This window comes from Rhizomucor pusillus (genome assembly GCF_041956525.1).
Source record: "Rhizomucor pusillus strain CBS 183.67 unplaced genomic scaffold VTP01scaffold_10, whole genome shotgun sequence".
In the NCBI taxonomy this organism is placed as follows: Eukaryota; Fungi; Mucoromycota; class Mucoromycetes; order Mucorales; family Lichtheimiaceae; genus Rhizomucor; species Rhizomucor pusillus.
In genome coordinates this window covers 408498-429000 of record NW_027192152.1, presented here as the reverse complement: position 1 = coordinate 429000, position 20503 = coordinate 408498, and the positions used below count along the sequence as shown (strand labels likewise).

General features: G+C 45.5%; 9 protein-coding genes across 9 annotated transcripts; 4 read left to right on the top strand and 5 right to left on the bottom strand.

Annotated features, from left to right (window-relative positions):
* Positions 1 to 488: 488 nt before the first annotated feature.
* On the top strand, positions 489 to 3989 carry VTP01DRAFT_1154 (uncharacterized protein; the record flags this gene model as incomplete). The annotated part of the gene is made up of 8 exons (XM_069379473.1): positions 489 to 595; positions 657 to 1455; positions 1517 to 1907; positions 1967 to 2416; positions 2482 to 2664; positions 2723 to 2889; positions 2945 to 3166; positions 3225 to 3989. The coding sequence occupies 8 exons, from the start codon at positions 489 to 491 to the stop codon at positions 3987 to 3989; spliced, it is 3084 nt and encodes a 1027-aa protein (XP_069238562.1).
* A 392-nt stretch (positions 3990 to 4381) lies between these two features.
* Positions 4382 to 5926, bottom strand: VTP01DRAFT_1153 (uncharacterized protein; the record flags this gene model as incomplete). Its single annotated transcript, XM_069379472.1, has 4 exons — positions 4382 to 4555; positions 4627 to 5412; positions 5484 to 5675; positions 5750 to 5926. The coding sequence occupies 4 exons, from the start codon at positions 5924 to 5926 to the stop codon at positions 4382 to 4384; spliced, it is 1329 nt and encodes a 442-aa protein (XP_069238561.1).
* Positions 5927 to 6180: 254 nt separating this feature from the next.
* Positions 6181 to 7753, top strand: VTP01DRAFT_1152 (uncharacterized protein; the record flags this gene model as incomplete). The annotated part of the gene is made up of 4 exons (XM_069379471.1): positions 6181 to 6416; positions 6487 to 6875; positions 6949 to 7404; positions 7470 to 7753. 4 exons carry the CDS (start codon positions 6181 to 6183, stop codon positions 7751 to 7753), a joined length of 1365 nt encoding a protein of 454 aa, XP_069238560.1.
* Positions 7754 to 7942: 189 nt separating this feature from the next.
* VTP01DRAFT_1151 (uncharacterized protein) lies at positions 7943 to 9352 on the bottom strand (the record flags this gene model as incomplete). Its single annotated transcript, XM_069379470.1, has 6 exons — positions 7943 to 8122; positions 8181 to 8941; positions 8999 to 9016; positions 9083 to 9163; positions 9218 to 9266; positions 9323 to 9352. 6 exons carry the CDS (start codon positions 9350 to 9352, stop codon positions 7943 to 7945), a joined length of 1119 nt encoding a protein of 372 aa, XP_069238559.1.
* A 135-nt stretch (positions 9353 to 9487) lies between these two features.
* Positions 9488 to 10570, top strand: VTP01DRAFT_1150 (uncharacterized protein; the record flags this gene model as incomplete). Its single annotated transcript, XM_069379469.1, has 2 exons — positions 9488 to 9993; positions 10048 to 10570. 2 exons carry the CDS (start codon positions 9488 to 9490, stop codon positions 10568 to 10570), a joined length of 1029 nt encoding a protein of 342 aa, XP_069238558.1.
* Positions 10571 to 10636: 66 nt separating this feature from the next.
* Positions 10637 to 13045, bottom strand: VTP01DRAFT_1149 (uncharacterized protein; the record flags this gene model as incomplete). Its single annotated transcript, XM_069379467.1, has 5 exons — positions 10637 to 11471; positions 11531 to 11865; positions 11934 to 12560; positions 12639 to 12722; positions 12794 to 13045. 5 exons carry the CDS (start codon positions 13043 to 13045, stop codon positions 10637 to 10639), a joined length of 2133 nt encoding a protein of 710 aa, XP_069238557.1.
* Positions 13046 to 13320: 275 nt separating this feature from the next.
* On the bottom strand, positions 13321 to 13991 carry VTP01DRAFT_1148 (uncharacterized protein; the record flags this gene model as incomplete). The annotated part of the gene is made up of 2 exons (XM_069379466.1): positions 13321 to 13878; positions 13938 to 13991. The coding sequence occupies 2 exons, from the start codon at positions 13989 to 13991 to the stop codon at positions 13321 to 13323; spliced, it is 612 nt and encodes a 203-aa protein (XP_069238556.1).
* Positions 13992 to 14070: 79 nt separating this feature from the next.
* On the top strand, positions 14071 to 16348 carry VTP01DRAFT_1147 (uncharacterized protein; the record flags this gene model as incomplete). The annotated part of the gene is made up of 11 exons (XM_069379465.1): positions 14071 to 14369; positions 14423 to 14480; positions 14542 to 14641; positions 14701 to 14745; positions 14809 to 14874; positions 14931 to 15052; positions 15119 to 15399; positions 15465 to 15674; positions 15733 to 16084; positions 16143 to 16231; positions 16291 to 16348. 11 exons carry the CDS (start codon positions 14071 to 14073, stop codon positions 16346 to 16348), a joined length of 1680 nt encoding a protein of 559 aa, XP_069238555.1.
* Positions 16349 to 16614: 266 nt separating this feature from the next.
* VTP01DRAFT_1146 (uncharacterized protein) lies at positions 16615 to 18381 on the bottom strand (the record flags this gene model as incomplete). The annotated part of the gene is made up of 7 exons (XM_069379464.1): positions 16615 to 16778; positions 16841 to 17536; positions 17602 to 17666; positions 17725 to 17787; positions 17842 to 18005; positions 18068 to 18166; positions 18226 to 18381. The coding sequence occupies 7 exons, from the start codon at positions 18379 to 18381 to the stop codon at positions 16615 to 16617; spliced, it is 1407 nt and encodes a 468-aa protein (XP_069238554.1).
* Positions 18382 to 20503: the final 2122 nt, after the last annotated feature.

Sequence of the window (20503 nt, the reverse complement as noted above, 5' to 3'; positions counted from 1 at the left end):
GCGATTTTACGAGGGGCACAACATTAGAAGCGTTTTCGAATCATCTTCAAACTTCATTTAATAAATGACATGCTTCCTATAAATTCGTTTTGAAACCTTTTATGCTTTGCGCTTTGAGAAATCTCAGCGTGAGATTGAGGTCCAAACTTGTTCACATCCACAGCGCATGTGCGTCTTAACATAGCAATAAGCTTAACTCACAAAAGAGTCTGTTAACGAATGTCTTTGCAATTCACTATAAATGGCCCTACGCTAGGATCTCTTCGCTCCCGAGGAGTGGATAGTGGTCGGCAGAAGATAATGCAATATCAATTACTTAAGAAGGTTGCTTCAGTTATAACAAAAGGATATTTAGGTTGTATCCACTTCAAGCCCTAAACTTCAGTCGTATATAATCTACGGCGATTTTTCTACAGTATCTCCAAAAAAGAACTTTTGATAATACTCAGCCCCAAAATTTACAACGCGAGCGGGCACACATACGATTCATGGACGACTTGGCTTGGGTCGACACCAACCCTATTCGTAAGCAGTTGCCATTGGCCCTCATGTCTATGCAAAGACTGCCTACCAAATCTCCACCTGGTATCGGAAGGTAACCGTGCTACAAAAGTCTTATTGGTAACCGCTCTTATGCTCAAACGTGTCACAATTAGCTCGGGCGGAAATGGTGGTGACAACCGAGAAGCTTCACTGAGTGGCGCTTCAAGGGTGTCTTTCGATCCTGTCGATCAGCTACCTCTCCGTAGGTCTCGTGCCGATACTATGCCTGCAACTTCCTTTCCATACGGTCCAAATGACTTGTATACCAATCTGGCTGTGCCCGTTCAGCAATCGTCCCGTCACCGGTCGGGTTCAATGACGTTACCAGCAGACCGACCTGATTTGTCATTCTACTCGCAAGAATACTCGCCCTTCGACTCTCCAACCGCCACGGATGACAGTGTATCCAACACTGTTGCCAGTACACTTGCGTCGTTGGGACTGGATGACGAGAATACCCATCAAGCACCCCTTACAGAGACTGTCTCTCGGAACCGTGCATACACTGTTGCTGGTCGAGCACCAGCAGTATTAGATCAACCAGACTTTGCATCCCTGGGACCTGTCCCATTTTCGCCGTTTTCACCGCAGACAAGAAGCAGTGTCTTGCAACGGCCGCGTGCTATTAGTCTGGGAATGGCTGATGGTGGCACAACGGTTGAGCCACCGCCACCAAGTCTTGGTCAATATGAACTGGGTGGTTCTTCGATGCAGCACTTTCTGCAGCCATCGAGACTTCAACAGTCTGCTATTCCCATCATACCCGCAAGCGAACAACAGCGGACTCTTCGAGGATCGCGTAGCAGCGGGAACTTGTTAGATCTCAATCAGGAAGCTTTCGCGCATCGTCCTGTTGGCCGGATGGGGTCCCACAACCAATTAGGAAGACTTCCAGAAATGACAGCGACCAAGGTATGCGTTGCAGTCGATCGATCAGATCTGATCATGCATAAACTTATCTACGTGTAACCAGGAATTTTATACAACTTTTCCTATACCATCGGCATCTTCCTCGTCTTCTGTTGCTGTCGATTCCCCTCCATCCGCGCCTGCGCAAATTCCATCCCGTGCACTCTGGCTCGGCAACATCAATCCATCCTTGAATGTCCCTGACCTTATGCAACTTTTTTCGGATTATGGCCACGTCGAAAGTGCTCGGATTTTGTCCGACAAAGAGTGTGCTTTTGTCAACTTCTCCAATGTTGAGTCGGCAGTAGCAGCAAAAAATGATTTGGAGACGCGTCTCGGCAACATGCTTGCTGGTACACCTGTGCGCGTAGGCTTCGGAAAAGCGGACGTCAACATTGCAATGGCTTTAACAAACGAAGCCGGCCCAAACGCGCAGGGTCCAACGCGTGCGCTCTGTAAGATTCTGCTAGCTATTATAAACCCAGATCGATATCTTTACTGACTTGCCATGTAGGGGTTGGTAACATCCCGGCCAACATGAACCCGGCTATTCTTAGGTCTATATTCCAACCTTTTGGTCCCATCGAATCAGTTCGTGTACTGTCGCACAAAAATTGCGGATTTGTCAATTTTGAGCATCAAGAAGATGCAGTGCGGGCACGCAAATCGCTCCAAAACAAGGAGATTCTGGGACCCGGCACTGGCACTGTTCGAATTGGTTTTGCCAAAGTGCCCACCAACAGTGTAGACGAAGGCGACGATGCCAACAATGGTTCTCAACAGGCAATGCCCACGCCTGATACTTACCAAGCTACACAGTGGGCGACAGCGATGATGATGAGCAAAATGCTTTTGCAGACTCCCGATAACCAAAACGAACAACCAGATTTGCAGACTGCTATCGACACTGAAAGGAGGTTTATTATGCAGCAATTGGGTGTCAATGTGCCTGAAAATTTCCAAGGTAAGATTGATCGTGATATACGAATTAAATTTCGAGAATTGTCCTCTCATGACTATTCTTTCTAGATTCGTCGCATTTTGACTACTCTTCTAATATTCGACCATTACCGGAGTCAGATCCTGAGACGCGGCTGGAAGTGCAGCGTTTGCGGGACATTAAGAAACGGCTCGAAAATGGACCCATTACGGCGGAGCTCGCCGAGGACGTTGCGGCGGAATGCTCGCATGTCATTGTGGATCTATGTAGTGGTGAGTTATACACTTTCAAGTTCTTGCTTTATTCTGCAGCTTACACTTGAGATCATAGATTACATCGGTAACACTATAGTTCAGAGGATATTCGAAAATTGCAGCCATGAGACAAAACAAGTCTTGCTGGAAAAGATTTCCCCGTACCTGCCATCTATAGGCATCCATAAAAATGGAACGTGGGCTGCTCAAAAGATCATCGATCATTCAACACTACCAGCTCATGTATGTCAGATACAGCGCTGTTTCAAGCTTGACCGACTAACACTGGATCGTACAGGTGAAAATGATCCGAGAAAATATCGAGCCGTATATACCAATGTTACTGCTGGATCAATTTGGAAACTACGTGGTACAATGTTGTTTACATATGGGAACAGACAAAAATCAATTTGTCTTCGATGCTATCGTGGATAAATGCTGGGAGATTGGGCAAGGAAGATTCGGTTCTCGTGCAGTTCGGGCAATCTTGGAGAGTCCTTGCACTACAAGAGAGCAAAAGGTAAACGGAAACGGCCTTGGATGACGGAAAAAAGGGCTCCTAATCATGCTATGTATAGGCATACGTTGCTGCCTCTATTGTACAAAATGCAGTACTGCTCAGCACGCAGTCAAACGGTGCAATTCTATTAAATTGGTTGCTGGATTCAACAGAACTACCTGGACGTTACCGAGTTCTTTGTCCGCGTTTGTTGCCTTACCTTGCAAAGCTGTGTGCGCATAAACTTGGTTCTTCGGCTGTGCTCAAGATCATCCAGCAGACCGAGGACACATCAACAAGGGAGATGATATTGGCTGCGATATTCAACGACTCAAATGTACTTGAGGACGTTTTGAAGGAGCAGGTTCACGGCGTTGCATTTTTGCAGAAAGTTTTGGAAATGTCGGATTTACCGAAACGAGATAGTATTGAACAGCAATTGAAGGACGCGTTAGCACGACGAATACAATTTCAAAACGTTCAAAACTACAAGAAACTTATTGACCAACTCGGTGCATCTGACCTTGAAGAGTCTATCTTGCGATCATCTGGTTCGTCAGCGCCGTCGTCTGCCGATAATGGTAACAGAACCAGCAAAACCCAGGAGGACAATTCCTGGGCGCAAAATCCTCAAGCAGTCGCAATGATGGCAAATATGTATGCAGCGGCAATGACGGCGGCCGCCACTGCCACCCAAACGCAGCCCAAGACAAGCAACATCGATATTGCACAATTTGATCAGTTGCTAAAAGCTTTGCTGCAGCAGCAAAATAGTGGCCAGCAGGAATCTGACCAGCCGCAAACCGAGGACGCAGCTGCGTCAAGTAAAGGCAATGACAACTGATGACCTGTAAATTTTGCAAGGAAAATTGGAGCCGCAGTACATAGAAGTCTCTTTTTCTCACATAGATGGGCATTTTTCTCTCTCGTTCACTTTTCATTTTTATTATGCCCTCCCTTTTGAAAATTGTACATAAAGTTTTCTTCTTTTTGTCTCTCTCCTGAAAAGTGGATTGTGCTCCAATCAACCACCACGCGTTGCCCCAAACACATTAGAGATTGCTGAAACTGATTTAGTCAAGATTAATTCTCACATCTATGTGTACTTTTCAAAGTTGATGAAGATGCAGGCAATATAAACATCATATGGAGAGGAGAGCAAAGGAAGTGTGTGCGAGTGTGTGAGAGAGAATAAAGACGATGATGCTATGGTGGCAATGATCGATGAGAAATACATTAATATAAGACACGAGTGCGAATGTTTGCTCGGGTCGCAGTAATAGCATCGTAGAGTTTCAGCAAGTGTTCTTCAGAAACGTTCGCGATATCTGCCATGACATAGGCGATGTCGCCCTTGGAATCGGAATATTGCTTCTCTACATTGTGATCGGCAAAGATCTCGTTAATTTCCTAAATATCACAATATTAATATATCTTGACATTGTAAAAAAGAAGCGATAAATCATTAGATTGGAACTTACTCTGAGCACTCCCGGGATGTTTTGGTGAATGTAGAGTACGCGGACGGTGTTGTTGTCGTCTTCTCGGATGGCGCGGAGATCGATTTCGGGAAAGTTGACGGCGCCGAGGGATCCACCTTCGTTGATAAACTTGATAAGGGCTGATGAGACTTCAATACCAATCATTCGCTGGGCTTCTTCGGTGGAACCACCAATGTGTGGAGTCAAAATAAGGTTAGGGCACTTGAGAAGTTCGGGATAGTCGGTAAAGTGCGGGCCGTTGGAGGCTGGCTCCTTGGGGTACACATCGATGGCAGCACCGGCGAGGTGACCAGACTGCAAAGCCTTGGCGAGTGCGGGCAGGTGCACGACGGTGCCGCGGGCGTTGTTGAGCAAGTACGAGCCCTTCTTCATGTAACCCATAATCTCGCGTTCGCCAATCATATTCTTTGTTTCCTCGAGTTCCGGAACGTGTAACGAAACGAAGTCGGACATTGACAGGAGCATCTCGAGGGACTCGACTTGCTTGGCTGTGCCTAACGGCATGATTTGCAGCACGTCGTAGAAGTATACCGTCATACCCATCGCTTCGGCCAAAACAGACAACTGCGAGCCAATGTGACCATAGCCAACAATACCCAAAGTCTTGCCTCGGATCTCATAGCAGTTTTTGGAAACCTTGTTCCATACTCCTTGGTGCATTTCCATGTTTCGGTCACCCAACTGACGGGCCAAAGTGATAATCTCTCCAATTACTAATTCAGCAACTGAGCGTGAGTTGCTGAAAGGCGAGTTGAAGACGGCAATCTACACAAGAGAGAGGATAGATCTGTAAATATCTGTTTCTTTCTTTCCATACTTTTTCCATGATAACCTACGCCTTTCTTTGCAGCAGCTTGCAAGTCGACCTGGTTGGTACCAATGCAGAAGCATCCAATAACGAGCAAGTTGTTGGCTTGGTCAAGGACTTGCTTGGTGAGCTTAGTCTTGGAACGGATACCAATGACGTGTACGTCGCGGATCTTTTCAATGAGCTCGTCGCCAACAAGGGCTTTGCTGTAAGTTTCGACCTAAGAGTGGGCATTGCTATGTGAATACTCACTTTACAGGCAAATATAGACACGAGTCCATCAATCAGTTATACCTGGTATCCTTGCTTTTGGAAAGCCTTGACAGCAGTCTCGTTGACATTCTCGAGAAGCAAGATCTTGACTTCCTCAGTCTTGAAGGGTCTCAAGATCTTTGGCTTGGGCTGGCTCAGGGAGCTGCGACGAGCAGTTGGACACTCGGCTTGAGCGGGAACACCGTTCTCGTTGGCCATATTGAAAGAGTAAAGAAAAGCACACGGGAAAAGGAAGAAAGAGCTTGTTTCAACTTTTTTTTTCTGCGGTGCTGCTGCCCCTTGCTTATATGTGCGCGCGCAAGTTTCCGCACTGATTTTTGATCTTTTTGCTCGTCAGTCATTTTGATGCAGATGGCCAATCGAATCCGTCGTCGGTGAGACAATCTGCGGGAATCCGAGCTATCCCAAAGTCCTGGAGAGCGAGGCCAACGATCAAGCTGCTCTTTCCCCTCATGTACGAAACCTTCCGGACGACCGAGAGCTTGCCGCCGGTGCTTGCCAAGAACAAGCTTGTCAAGCTTATTGCGGATCAGAATATTACGATCGTTCCAGAATTCACCCTTGAATCTGGTGTGCGATTGACCAATGTCCCGGTTGCCTGGAAGTCCTTTGGAAAGCTGAACGAGCGGGGTGACAACTGTATGGTTATCTGCCATGCCCTAACGGGTAGCGCTGATGTAGAAGATTGGTAAGATATCTACATCGCTTTCGACGTAAACTCCTGATCGCCGTAAACTGATCTCGGGGCTTGCTTTTAGGTGGGGTCCTCTGATGGGTCCAAAGAAAGCTTTCGATCCTACTAAATTCTTCATCGTATGCTGCAATGTCATGGGATCACCGTATGGTTCAGCATCTCCATTGAGTATCAATCCAGAAACTGGAGAGAGATACGGGCCTGAATTCCCTCTAGTCAGCGTTCGAGACGATATCCGATTGCACCGCATGGTGCTGGATGATATTGGTGTCAAGCAGGTTGCCATTTGTATTGGAGGATCCATGGGAGGAATGCAAGTACTCGAGTGGGCATTCATGGGTAAAGACTACGTTCGAACTATTGTGCCCATTGCCACTTCTGGACGGCATTCAGCATGGGGAATTAGCTGGGGAGAAGCACAGCGGCAATCGATCTACAGTGATCCGAATTATGGCAAGTGACATTGTCACCTCCCGTGGGAAATATGCGTGAATGTAACCTAAACTTTGTTTCTCATATATTTTAGTTGACGGCTATTATACAGACGAGCAGCCTCCCAATGTCGGTTTGGCCGCAGCTCGCATGTCTGCCCTTTTAACTTATAGATCCCGAAACTCATTTGAATCCCGTTTCGGACGTAAATCCGCTGATATGCAGCGTTTCGCGCCGCCAAAGCGCCCCTCTTCTCCCCGCGAAGCAAATCTTTTGATACACAACGATGGACACAAGAACAGCGGATCAAGTCCACGCGGTTCCTTTGACAATGCACAGCATACCACTATCAACGATCCCCTCATGCCAACACCTTTCGTATTCTCTGCTCAGTCCTACTTGCGCTACCAGGGTGATAAATTCATCAACCGGTTTGATGCAAACTGCTACATCGCTCTCACTCGCAAGATGGATTCGCACGATCTGTCCCGTGGCAGAGGAGACTACAACCAAGTTCTAAAGACTATCCAGCAGCCTGCATTGGTTATTGGTAAATATAATCAGCAATGACTTTTATGCAAATCATGATATTGATCCCACCCCTTTTTTGATTAGGTATTGAATCCGATGGTCTCTTCACCATCTCGGAGCAATACGAATTAGCAGACGGTATTCCTGGAGCAGAAATGGTTGTTATCCAATCACCCGATGGCCACGATGGCTTCTTGCTTGAATTTGACCAGATTAACCGACATTTGCTCGCTTTCATTCGACGTGTCCTGCCTGAAATTTACGAGACAAGCGTGCTTTCTGAAGAAGAAGCCGAGAAGCAAGAGGAACTGAAAGCTACAAAGACGAGTCTATTTGGTGAAGCTGAAGTTGATATTACGCAATGGTAAATGTAGATAGTCCTGCATATGTATAAAGTTCAATACTGTTTTTATAAACTTCCATGTGTGACACAGTGGTGTTTTATATGAATGCTTGCTGCATACTGCAAAATTACGGCCAACGTCTTTCATAAATATCATGTATCATTACGACTATAGGCTACGTTGCAAAAATAACTACCAGTGAATGTATGAGATTTATTCTTTAATTAGATCCGCGCTCTCCTTCACGACAATCTTTTCTTCAGCTTGATCTTCAGCAAATTTTCGCTCTGTCTTGTTGAGCACCAAGGTCTTGTTGCCTCGGGCTTGAGGGTTAGGAGGAACTGTGTGCTTGTAGAAACAATTCGGGCGAGTGCATGACCCATCGTATTTGCACTTGACAAACAATATCAATATACGGTCTCCAATTATAAACATGTTATGCAAAACTTACCATAATTTCAGCAGGATTCTCATCACCAGGATGTAAAAAGTGACAATCGGGTCTCTTGCAATCCTCGCCGTTTTTGCAGGGAACGGGTATTCGCTTCACAGGTTGTGGCGGCATCATCATGTAAGGCATTTGCATTGGGTGAAGATATGGACAGGCAGGGTTCATGCAATAAGGAAAGAATTTACAAGGAATGGGCTTTTGTCCCATAACCATGGGCATTCCCATAGCTGTTTGAGGCATCATGCCCGCATCCGGTGTAGCTGCGGATTCCTGTTGTTGAGGAGATTGTTGCGGCTGCTGGCGGTATTGCGGTGCTTGTGAACGTCGATCAAATCTCGCCGGTGGTTGTACTTTAGCGTTAGGTCCCAATCGTTCGAACACGGATCGTCGTCCACCACCAGCGGGAGGACCTTCTTGAGCAATTCTCACATTTCTTTGTGAATCTCCTCCCGGTGAAGATTCAGAGACGGTTACAGATATATCGCGTACCGGCGAACGCTCGCGCACAGGTCGTTGTCTATGTTGGTCCGGCGAGCGCGACCTTGACCGTCGAGTTGAAGGCGACGGACCATTTGTTACACTTCCGAGAGCTTGTGCAAATAGTCGATTACCACCCTCAGGCCGCGAACGACTCTCTGACGATGTGTGTGCTGTTTCACCGTTGGCAGTTTGTTGCTCGTCCTTCTCATTTCCGCAAGGCTTTTGCTGTGAATTCTCCAATTCGTTCATTCTGGAGAAGAACCAATCGGTCACGTTGGGATCTGTAGGATCAGTCGAATTAGATTAAGAGAAGAGTGTCATTTTCTTTGATTACAAACCATAGTCAGATCCAACCACTGTTGAGAAAAAAAGGTTCGCGATCAGTAAGGCAAATGACGCTTATGAATAGAGCTTTGACTTACGCTGCTTTAATTCTTCAGTGATTTTCTCTCTTGTCATGTTGACTTTAAGTAAGCTGATAACATAGTTGGCCAGATTCTTGTCTGTAGAATGGTAAGTCAAGCAATGTCACAGATCACCAGAGATTATAAACATACCGCCAGCTTCGCAATATTCGAGATCAAAGCATTTGGCATGAATATCCTCCTATTTGAGCGGTTAAATCGCAAGCTCTGACTCTTGATTCACATACACTAGAGTACCTGTAGGGTGTCCCACTGCTCAGGCGACATTGTTGTTTGAATGGAAAAAAGAAGAACGAACTTTGCCCCGCCCGTCTCTTGGCTGTGGATTTTCAAACTCGCCGCCGCGAATTCCTGCTGCTGCTGCTGCTGTTTGCTGCTCCTCCGCCGAGCGTCGCTGGCATAATGTCTACCAACAAACCGAAATTCGTCCTTCCATCCCGAGAACAAGTTGAACAGGCTAGAAGACAACAAGGAAAGCAGCAAACTTTATTCTTCAAGGGAAAATCTACAGAATCAGCAGAGGATCGTCCGCGATCTGCTTTGGAAACTGCTCAGCCTGCAATCAATACTTCACCGTCAACGACTACCCCTCACGATTCTACCTTTACTGCAACAGCACCGTCAAGTCCTTCATCGATCAATCCAGCAATATCCGATAAATCCAATGTAATACCATCATCCTCACCATCATCATCACCAAAGTCTACAGCAACGACATCGACTGCGACGAAATCTTCTTCAACGCCGCAGCCAACAGTAAAACGCACAGTGGGAAATACAATTCTCGTTAATCCTTTACAATATAAAAACCCAATCCTGAAACACATTCACAATGTTCCTTGGGAGCCGGACGACTCTATACGATGCGATTACCTTGTTGGACAAACAACCGGTGTCCTGTATCTTAGGTAATGTTCCTCTTGTTTTCCAATTATATGCTCTGAGCTAATGATGGGTGCTAGCTTGCGATACCATCGAATCCATCCAGAATATATTCTTGACCGGATGAGCAGACTAGCACGACTTTACATACTGCGTGTTCTCCTTGTCCTCGTAGACGTGGATGATTACCACGACGTCCTCCGTGAACTGAACCGGAATGCGATCCTGAATGATTATACCCTGATGCTTGCATGGAGCTTTGAAGAAGCCGCACGATATCTCGAGACGTACAAGGCATTTGAAAACAAACCGCCCGACTTGATCCGCGAAAAAGTTACAGATGATTACAACGCTAAAGCAACGGATACCTTGACACAGATCAGATCTGTAAACAAGACGGATGTCATTACTTTATTGTCAACATTTGGATCCATCAAGGGTATCACACAGGCCACCAGCGACCAGCTGGCCATGTGTCCTGGCTTTGGCGAGCAAAAGGTGAAAAGGCTGCAGCAGGTATTTACTACGCCGTTCGTCGTGAAAGATCGCGGCAAACGTCGACGTACAACAGTGACAACATCGACGATGACGACGACCACGTAGCATTTAAATGCCATTTGTCTTTATATAAATAATCGGTAAAGTTAAAAGACAATATAAAAAGGGCGTCTAATAAATGCTCTTGCGGTTGTAATGTGAATCTGAAGAGGATGAGAGTGATAAGGAAGAAGACGCATGGATATAGGACCGGCCGTAAACATAGCCATGCTCCTCCTCTTGAGTTGAAAAGCCCTCGTCACCACCATCACGGTGGAAATCGCTCGGCTGGATGTCGCTGTCGGAATAATAGTCTCGTTGCTCCGGAAACGATCCCGTGTAAACACTGCTGTCATTAATGTATGAGTAGCCCTGGAATACTTGCTGAACACTCTGGCTTAGTATCTCCGCATTCATCACTGGGCTGAGACGGGGCGTCATGCGCAGAAAATCTTGGTCAAAGTGGCTAACATCGGTTTCGGACCGGAGATGAGGGACGTATGGTGGACGGATCCGTTTGTGATACACATCAGACCAATCAAGACCTTCAAAGTAGGGATGGGATCTGATTCGACTAGGACCCTCTGGCCCTGTTCCCAGACGTAACGTTGGTTCTCGTTGTAAGAGCGATGCTATGAAATCCTTGGTCACTGGATCAAAATCTTCCGGAAACTCTAAAGGATCTTCAAGTACTCGTCGGTACATTTCCGCATGGTTTTCGCACCAGAATGGCGTGATGCCGACAAGCATCTCGTATAGAATGGTTCCCAAACTCCAAAAGTCAACGGCATAAGTGTATTCTTCCGACCGTAAAATCTCGGGTGCGAGATATTCGGCTGTGCCGCAGAAGGTGCCCGTCTTTTGGGTATCCATACCATCAGCAGATGCAAACTGTTTTGAAAGCCCAAAATCTGTGAGGACAATGTGCCCATCAGCTGCTAACAGAATGTTCTCAGGTTTCAGATCTCTGAACAAACATAAATGTGAGCCTATCTTCCTTTGCACGTTATACAAATCAAAACTTACCTGTATAGGATTCCGAGCCGATGAAGCTCTTGCAAACCCAAAAGTATCTCCGCCGTGTACAGGAGACATCGCTCCGGAGAGAGCTTGTACGACTTTGCAAGCTGTGTTGCCATGTCACCGCCAACATGGTAATCAAGGACTAGGAACAGCTGGTTGGCATCCTGGAAGGCATGGTGCAAGCGGATCAGGAACGGATGCCGAATCTTGGCAATCGTTGTAAGAATATCCCGTTCCATTTTGGTGTGTTCAATCTCGCGTTGCGCGATAACCGATTCCTTGCTAATTGCTTTTAGTGCCAGTAGCCGCGATGACTGATATGGGCGGACCAATAGGACCTATTTAAAGTTAACGGTTTTCTTTAGATCTCTCTAACTTTACCCAAATTAACTCGTCAAGAGCGTACCTTTCCCATGCAGCCTTTACCTAGCACCTTGAGAAATTGATAATCGTGTATTGTTGTTGCACGTTTCTTGGCTGGTGGTTCATGCTGCTCAGAATACGCAGCTGACTCTTCATATTCTCCTTCATCACCTCCAATTATCCCATTGCCTGTATGTACCGATGCAGATACAATCGAAAGGTCGCTGCTTGTTGACGAGTACTGTTCGTCATAGTTCGTCGGAGACGTCGTCGATGCCATGTGTTCGCCCTCGTCAGTTTGCATTCTGCTGCTAGACAACCGGTCCGACACAGTATCCCGATGCATAGGTGTAGCCTGCTTTTGCCTCTCAGCTTCGATAATCTGCTGATGCACATAACTCTGCACGACATCCTTCGGTACAATCTGATCTTCCGGCCGCTGTTTAGATAAAAAATCGCGGAATAAAGACGATCGTCCAATAGTCGGATGCAGTGCGCACTTGTGCAAATATTGCTCAATCTTTTCACAGTTTGACTTTGGAAACCTGAGCTTGGAAATTCGTGACAAAAATCCCCGGAAACTGGCCCGCTTGCCTGACCCACGCACCGGAAGGTCAGGCTCAAATATCTGAGGCAATGGTATTCTAGACTTTCGATAATGCTTCCTAACCTAGCAACAGGAGGAATGAAAATGCAGTTTAGTTTGTAAACAATCATAACAATTTTCTATATTATGACAAATACACACTTTACGGTCAAACTCCAGAAAATCAGGCACATAGCGCACAAGCGACCGATTGTGATGCTTGTCCTCCACAATCACGTTGAAGACCTATTTTTATTGTTGCATAAGGACGATTGATTATGGGCTAGGTTTCAGATTTTTCGGTATCCGACTCTTACCGTCAGAACTCGCCAAACCTTTTGTCGCTTCTTGTCGATATCTTGCACCATAAGCGTTGACTCGATCACTGCAATCTCAAGATGAGCACCGTTGTCGTGACTTAACACGCTGAGGCTGCAGTTAGCGGATGACGATGAGGTTGTTGAAGCGAGCGATCTTGACCCTGTCGGATCAGAAAGTCGATGTTCTACTGCCTTTGCCTCGACATTGGTGGATCGTAGCAGGCCTGCTGGCAATTCAATGTTGCGCATATAGAGAAGAGTAAGAGAAAGAAAGGAAAGGGCGCGGCTGGCGGAGTATGAGGTAAAGGAAGAAGTGAGGCGGGGAAGAAGCAGCAGCAGCAGCAGCAGCAACAGGCTTGCTGGCAAAGAGCAATACGTGTGTACGCAAAAGCGGAGCAAAGCATCGAATGTGAACAAAACAAAACCTATTTCATAATGTTTCTCGAATTGCCACTTATGTCTTTCCGAACGTAATTTTGGTTTCCTCTTTGTCGTCGATAATCTTGTTTTGGTCTAGACTTGAACTATTGTTTCTTGCCGTCTGCGATAATGTGTGCTGTTTCTCTAATCATCAGCCGTACATGACCGTCATTTCCCTTGACCACTTTCCATGTTTGTTCTGATGTTCTCATGCGATGTTGTTCTCGAAGAGTCGCGATCACGAGTGCAAAATCCCACTTTGACTGAGTTTGCCGTAAATGGACCGAGATTTTTCGATCCAGGGCTTCGTTGCCATCATCGACAAGCACACACATCACGTGTTGCCCCGCGTTCCTATCGAGCCATTCATCAAGTCCCAGAACTGTCGCGTAGATCTGAGCAGGCGTCGAGGGCTGAAACAGATGGAAACGTTCGTGTTCCACCAATTCAGAACGATTGAAACGGTTATCCAGGTCCAAATAAATCACATCACTGTTTGTGTGTTGCAGTACTTGCTCCGCCAGCAAACTAAGCGTCCAGGATTTACCACTGCCTGAAGCTCCAACGAGTACGATGCAGTCTCCGGCACGAATGGTAATTTCCGGTGAATCGGTTGTCAGCGGCAATGAAATTGGCGGATCGTCGCGTGTAGAATTGTAGAGCTGCAACGGACCATAAGCTTATAATTCTGCAAAAAGCAAACTATACTGGCAGAACATACATTGAGTGCGGATTCATGCTTGACATTAGCAATGAAGGATGTCAGCAAGGACATGAGTCAAAAGGAGGAGGGAGAGGAACCAAAAAAGAGCAGATGCACAGTAGCGGGGATTGAGTCGCATCATTTCTGCACAATGCTGCTGGCAAGGGTCAGAAGCACAGCAACGTTGCGTGCCATTGCTCAAAGACAATTGCATTCCACACCTCAATGGAGAGCAGAGGATGTTTTGGAACGGCTACGAAAGAACTTTGAAGACAAAAAACAAGAGCATGTCGAAGCAGCTAAGCGAGACGGAGCCTCCATTCTTTCGGTGACAGGGCAAGCGAGCGACCTCGAGCAGAGCCTCACTCACAAGTGTGGTTTGGTGAACTACAATGAAGCACACAAGACGAAGGCTATTTATGGCTTTGGGTACACACGGCCCGATGAAGTGTACGTACCAAAGACGTGCGGTTCTGATAAAGGAAATCTAACCTTATTGACAGATTTGTGAACAACGATCTCGATCTAAGCAACATCGAAGTATATGGTTTCGATTATGACGTGAGTTTCATTCCTACTTGTTGCATAGGAGTGATATATTTTATCTAATGTAGAGATCTAGTACACGTTGGCAAATTACACGAACAATCTTTCCAAGGCGATATACGATATTCTTCGAGATACACTCGTTGATATGCTGCGATATCCAAAACCAATCAAAGGTTCTTGATAACCTTGCCTATTTCGTCTGTGCAAAGACTGACCTTGGATTACCATGCAGATCTTCAATTTGATCCCGCCTTTGCCATCCGCGGACTTCATTATGGTAGGAATATGCGGTATTTTTCTAGTCAACGATGTTTATCTCACATGCGCTACGGCACATTAGATTTCAATAAGGGATGGTTGATGAAAATCGATAGCATTGCAAACATTCAGCTCAATACCGTACATGGTAATGATTCTGAAAATATCAAAAATCAAGACCAGGAGGACTAATATGCGTTTCAGTGGGTAGAGATCTCATCGATGATCCAGAGCAAGTCATACGCCACTACAATGGTACACACATTGGACCAGATTACCTCAATGAAAACATGTTTCAGCTTAACGATCTTTTCTCCATACCGCAGGCAAGATAACATTATCTTCTATTTCCATCACCAAGTAGTAAATTCTTAATATCATTGATAATCTAGGCTTGCTTACTAAGTGACGTTCTCCAATATTTCAAGGATAACGATATCAATTTCCATCCGCGATACCTATGTGACGATATAAGCCAAGCAGCACGAATCTTACACACTGGCTCTTCTATGGGAGCTACGCATCATCACATCGGCGGACGTTTGCATATGGCTGTCGTGAGAGACATTCCACAATTTCTCGAGAAATCTCCCAAACTCGTCGCATTTCTGGAGAAACTAAGGAATAACGGAAAAAAAACGTTTCTGCTTAGCAATAGCAGCTTGCCCTTCATGTACGTTCTTCGAAGAAGCAGAATATACTCTCGTACTATGCTAACTTGGATCTCTGCATACATAGTGACAAAGGTATGCGATACCTAACATCACGCAAAGACTGGCGTGATTTGTTCGACTGCGTCATCGTATTGGCACGAAAGCCTGAATTTTACCGCTCAAGACGGCCCTTCCGCCGTACTCGCGAGCCTACGTGGTCGTCTGTGAATAAGTTCGAACCTGGAGAAGTATATCAAGGCGGTAATCTATACGATTTCTCGCGGTTGACAGGATGGTATGTGGAATCTGTAAACATATTTACACACAGCGATTAAATAACCCATTAATCCCAGGTCAGGGCAAAAAGTGTTGTACTTTGGCGACCACATATACTCTGACTTGATAGACCCTACAATCCAGCAAGGATGGCGGACAGGCGCAATTATCCACGAACTCGCTGCCGAAATAGAGACGCGAAACATGCTATCTTATCGGCACACGTTAGCGTGGTTGCTGCGCATAGAGCGCCTTTTGATAAATGCACAGAACCAATCGCACGTCCCAGGTCTCGAAAATCTTGTAGATGAATGGACAGAGGAACGAAAACGGGCCCGACACGAGCTCAAAGACGTTTTCAACAAGTCTTTCGGCAGTCTTTTTAGAACATACAATAACCCTACGTTCTTTGCTAACAAGATACGCAAGGTAAAACAACGTTGGAGAGAGTCGATATTGAATGGTGTTTATCTAAGCTAATTTCTAGTTTGCCGATATTTACATGTCAAATATTACAAATCTCGACCACATTTCTCTCGATTATAGATTTTATCCTGAACGTACCTATTTACCTCAGTAAGTGTACCTTTGCATCGCACGATATCAAGGGTCGTAAAATCTGACGCATATTCCAGTGAACGCCTTGTAGAAACTCTTATAGACACTGGCAGAATTGAGAACCTCTTGCACTAAGCAACTGTAATCTTGTTGCTTAATGAAGAGGATGGCAGTTAGAGACGATGTGCTGCTGCATCACGTCAGGTTGTTGTCATAGCAAACTTGATCCAAGATACAAAAAAAAAAAAAAATAGTTAGATGCCAATACCAAACGATCATATATTTTTAATAGAAAGAGATATGTATCGTTGATTATTCCACGCATTTGCCTGCAGCGCGTAGAATAAAAAGATATACTTTTGCAGTCGTGATTGATTTTTAAACGAGTTATAGATGTCTGTCTATAGGCTCAATATATCCAGGTTGTTTCGCTCCTTTTGATAGTATTTTGCAATCAAGAATGCCACATCTAAGGATTGTTCGTAATTTAATCGAGGATCGCAGTAGGTCTGGTAGTTGGTAGACAGATCGGCATCTTTCAAGTCCATAGAGCCACCAATGCATTCTATGAGAGCAACGCGATCAGTACATTGCACAATGCCTAAACGCATTTGATATTGGGCTCACCTGTCACACGATCGCCTGTCAGCTCAAAGTGCACACCGTTCAGTTTGCTGTTGCAGTCCTTGTGCACTCGGAAAGTTTGTGATAATTCCTGAATGATATCTACAAAGTGGCGTGTCTTGATGCCGCCCGTTGCTGTCTTTGTATTGCCATGCATAGGATCGCAGACCCAAACAGGAATGTGTCCTGCTTTCCTTACGGCTTCAATGTGCTGTGGTAGATGCATCTCAACATTGTTTGCACCGAAGCGAGTGATCAGCGTGACCTTGCCAATTTCTTTGTTGGGATTGACACGGTTCAAGAGATCGACAAGTTTGTCTGGCTCTGTCGTTGGTCCTACTTTGATACCGATCGGGTTCTCGATGCCACGAATGTATTCGATATGCGCGTTCTCGGGTTGTCTCGTTCTGTCTCCAACCCACAAGAAATGAGCACCAGTGTTGTACCATTTCTTCTCCTTTGTCTTGGGTGACGGCAGATGGCGTGTCATGCTTGACTCGTATTCCAGCAATAGTGATTCGTGTGACACGAAAAAGTCAACTGATCTTAATGCGTTGTTGTTGCTACCGGATGCGTCCGCGCCGATCGTCTGCATGAAATCCAACGCATCTGTCAGTTGCGTAACAATAGACTGGTATTCGTTTCGCAATGCTTCTGAGCGGACGTGGCTCAAGTTCCAGTTAGATGGTGCGTGGAGGTCTACATTGATGTAAATCGTTATTATAACATTGCGTCTGCTTTCGTTTGATATTCCCCCAACTCACCTGCAAATCCGGAATCCAGCAATGTGCGTACATAGTTCAAGGTTGCTGCAGAGTGGAAATAGGCGCTGAAATGGAGTTCAGTCAGTGTCTATGTCGATATTTCATGATTACATCGATGCTCACCCCAGTAGTCGCTCTGGGTCCGGTTTGCGATCCTTTGGATCAAATCCATTGACATTGTCACCTCTAGTATAGCGAGTGAATATGGTTATACAATTTAAATCGTATATGCTAGCTCACCTGTACGACAGAATCTCCTTTCCTTCGTACATCTCGGTAGGCTTGCTCCGAGGCTTTGCATATTGACCGGCCATACGAGCAATGCGTACAACGGAAGTTCGCGCGCCCCAGGTCAAGACAAGAGACATTTGCAGCAAAACTTTCAATTTTGCTTCAATTGGTTCCTACAAATGACTACGTCGTCAGTATTTGCACGCATATTATTAAACGATGTATGTATATATACCTGTGAGCAATAATCAAAGAGTTCGGCGCAGTCACCGCCTTGCAACAGAAACGAATTACCCAGGGCAACCTGTTTAAGCTGGTCTTTGAGATTTTCTATCTTTATTTCCAAGTTAATAAAGAGCTATGACCTTGTTGACCGCGTGCTGCTTCAAATACCTCTTGTGGAGAGACCATAGGAGGCAAGCGACCCAGCTTGTCCACCACTCGATCGACATGGGCTTGATCTTCATAAACTACGTCCTGGACAATGGGCTTTGATTTCCAGCTGGTAGGTGTCCAGGTATCATTCGCGACAGAATCGTTTGAGGCCATTGCAACTGGTAGGCAGGAATGGAGAGCGGGGAGAAAGGTCAGTTAACGAAGAAAAGTTTCGCGTTGACAGGGCCTTTCATGTCCCGATTGTTGAGAATGAAAATGTTACTCATAGATGTAATGACTCAATTTGTTGTAAGGAGCTCCTCTTTGCATAAAGACTTCGTACCAAATGTTTTCGATGATGAGGCTCGCAAATGTATTTATTTTTGCCAAGTGATAGCTACCACCTTCATGCAAGCCTTTCGTTACTACAAATGCTGACAAGCTTCTTTAAAGACTTGCGGATTATTGAATTGCAATAGAAACTGAGCAAGTCTGCTCATTATAAGACGTCTCAAAAGGTATTCGAGTTTTTGATGCCTCGAACAGGTGTTTACATTACTCTTGCTGTTTCAGACCTGTATACAAGGTTAGCAGATGGCTATAATTAAAGCACAGAGGGTCTTGCTTACGTAAACTTCTGAGTAAAACCCGAAGATGTTCACTGTCATTCCAGAGTACACTGGCCTACTGTAGATGGTACTAAACATTGAAGGTTTCTTGTTGCTGCCTGCCATCATACAAAGGAAGAACATTAAGTTGTTGCTTATACGTATTAGCATATGTATACAACGCTTAAAACACACATTTGTAGGGATTGCTTACTGGGAAAATCTGATCGTTGCACAGATCCCTTCGGAAACCGGAATCTGTTGTTCCCTTTCTGTCTCGTGATATGGATCTGCGACTTACAGAGACTACTTCCATGCTCTTTTTGGAGACTTGGTGAACATCAAAGTTGATAAGAACACGCAATAGCAATAAAACGCTGTGCAGCTAAATATGTACACTTAAATAATAAAGATCGCAATGTTGTCAATACAGAATACGTGCTCCACATTCGGCAACCAGCATGAATTGGTGCTTTGTCTCACACAGAAGATGTACGGATCTTCAGGTCAGAAAACCAATGTGTAGTGTACAAGCAGCAGTAGCTGTGTCTGCTGGAGATATTCTCTGCTTCAATAAGCCGCGACAGCAAAGCGAGCTGCATATCCAGCGTGCAGTAATAACAACTTTCACTGCAAAGTCGACACAAAGAGTCAAGCAGCCAAGCTTACGCGCGCTTGGCAGGAACTGCAAATGTTCATTCAGGATATCTGTGAAGCTTGGCAATAGTTGGCCGTAGCAAACAAAAAATCAACGCTGTAGCAGAAGACCAAGGAGCAGAGCAGCAAGCCTAGAGATTCCTTCAAAGATCGAATCAAGAAGAGCTTACAGATCGTTGAAGGAACAAGATCAAAGTCAATACAGGCAGAATTACAAGACAGGACGAACATCACTAGCTAAAGTCAAGAGACTAAAACCTGACCGTCTTCTACGACCAAAAGGATCAAAGACTCGTCAGCCAAACATCCACCGCACACCCAAAGGACCAAAGGCCCATTTTCATATTCATTTTCATTATTAGTTTCAAGCTAACGTGCTGAAAACCTGCAAGCCAGAGCCAAAGTAGCTTGCAGGGAACGAAACGCTTAACTCCCACTACAACCCCCACGATGACGGCAGTGAAAGGCCAGGTTCTTCCTCCAGTGTGCAGCCAGTGGACCACAGACCATCCTCAGAAGAGCCAATGTCAACAGGGCAATTACAGATGTAGTGGGCCCACCCACCCGGCCAAGAGATAATGAAAAGGATAAAGAAGCAGGAAAAAGGGCGCGAGGGATGCCTCCCTTTTATACTTTTTACTGGGTTTGATCTAACGGAGCAGCCCTTCCGAGCTATGTCTAGACTCCGTCAAACTTTTTGATGTAACTCGACGAAAAATCGACCGTATGAGACAAGGCGAGTTTCTATGGAATCCTTGGAATCTGAAGAAACTGAATCCAAGACAAAAGATACTCACTCACATATAAAAGTATCAAGTAAAGTGAGGTTTTGAGGGTACAGGAAGCAAGGAAAGAGGCTGGACAAATCTGGCAACTGGGTAATTTACCATAGCAACATGCAAGTTACACAGCATTCGCAGCATAAAGCATCCGAAGGAAAGGACGTTGCGAAAATCCCAGGAAAATACTTTTATCAAGAAGGGAGACATGACAATGATAGGTGGAATGAATGTAGTTTAAACGATCGATGG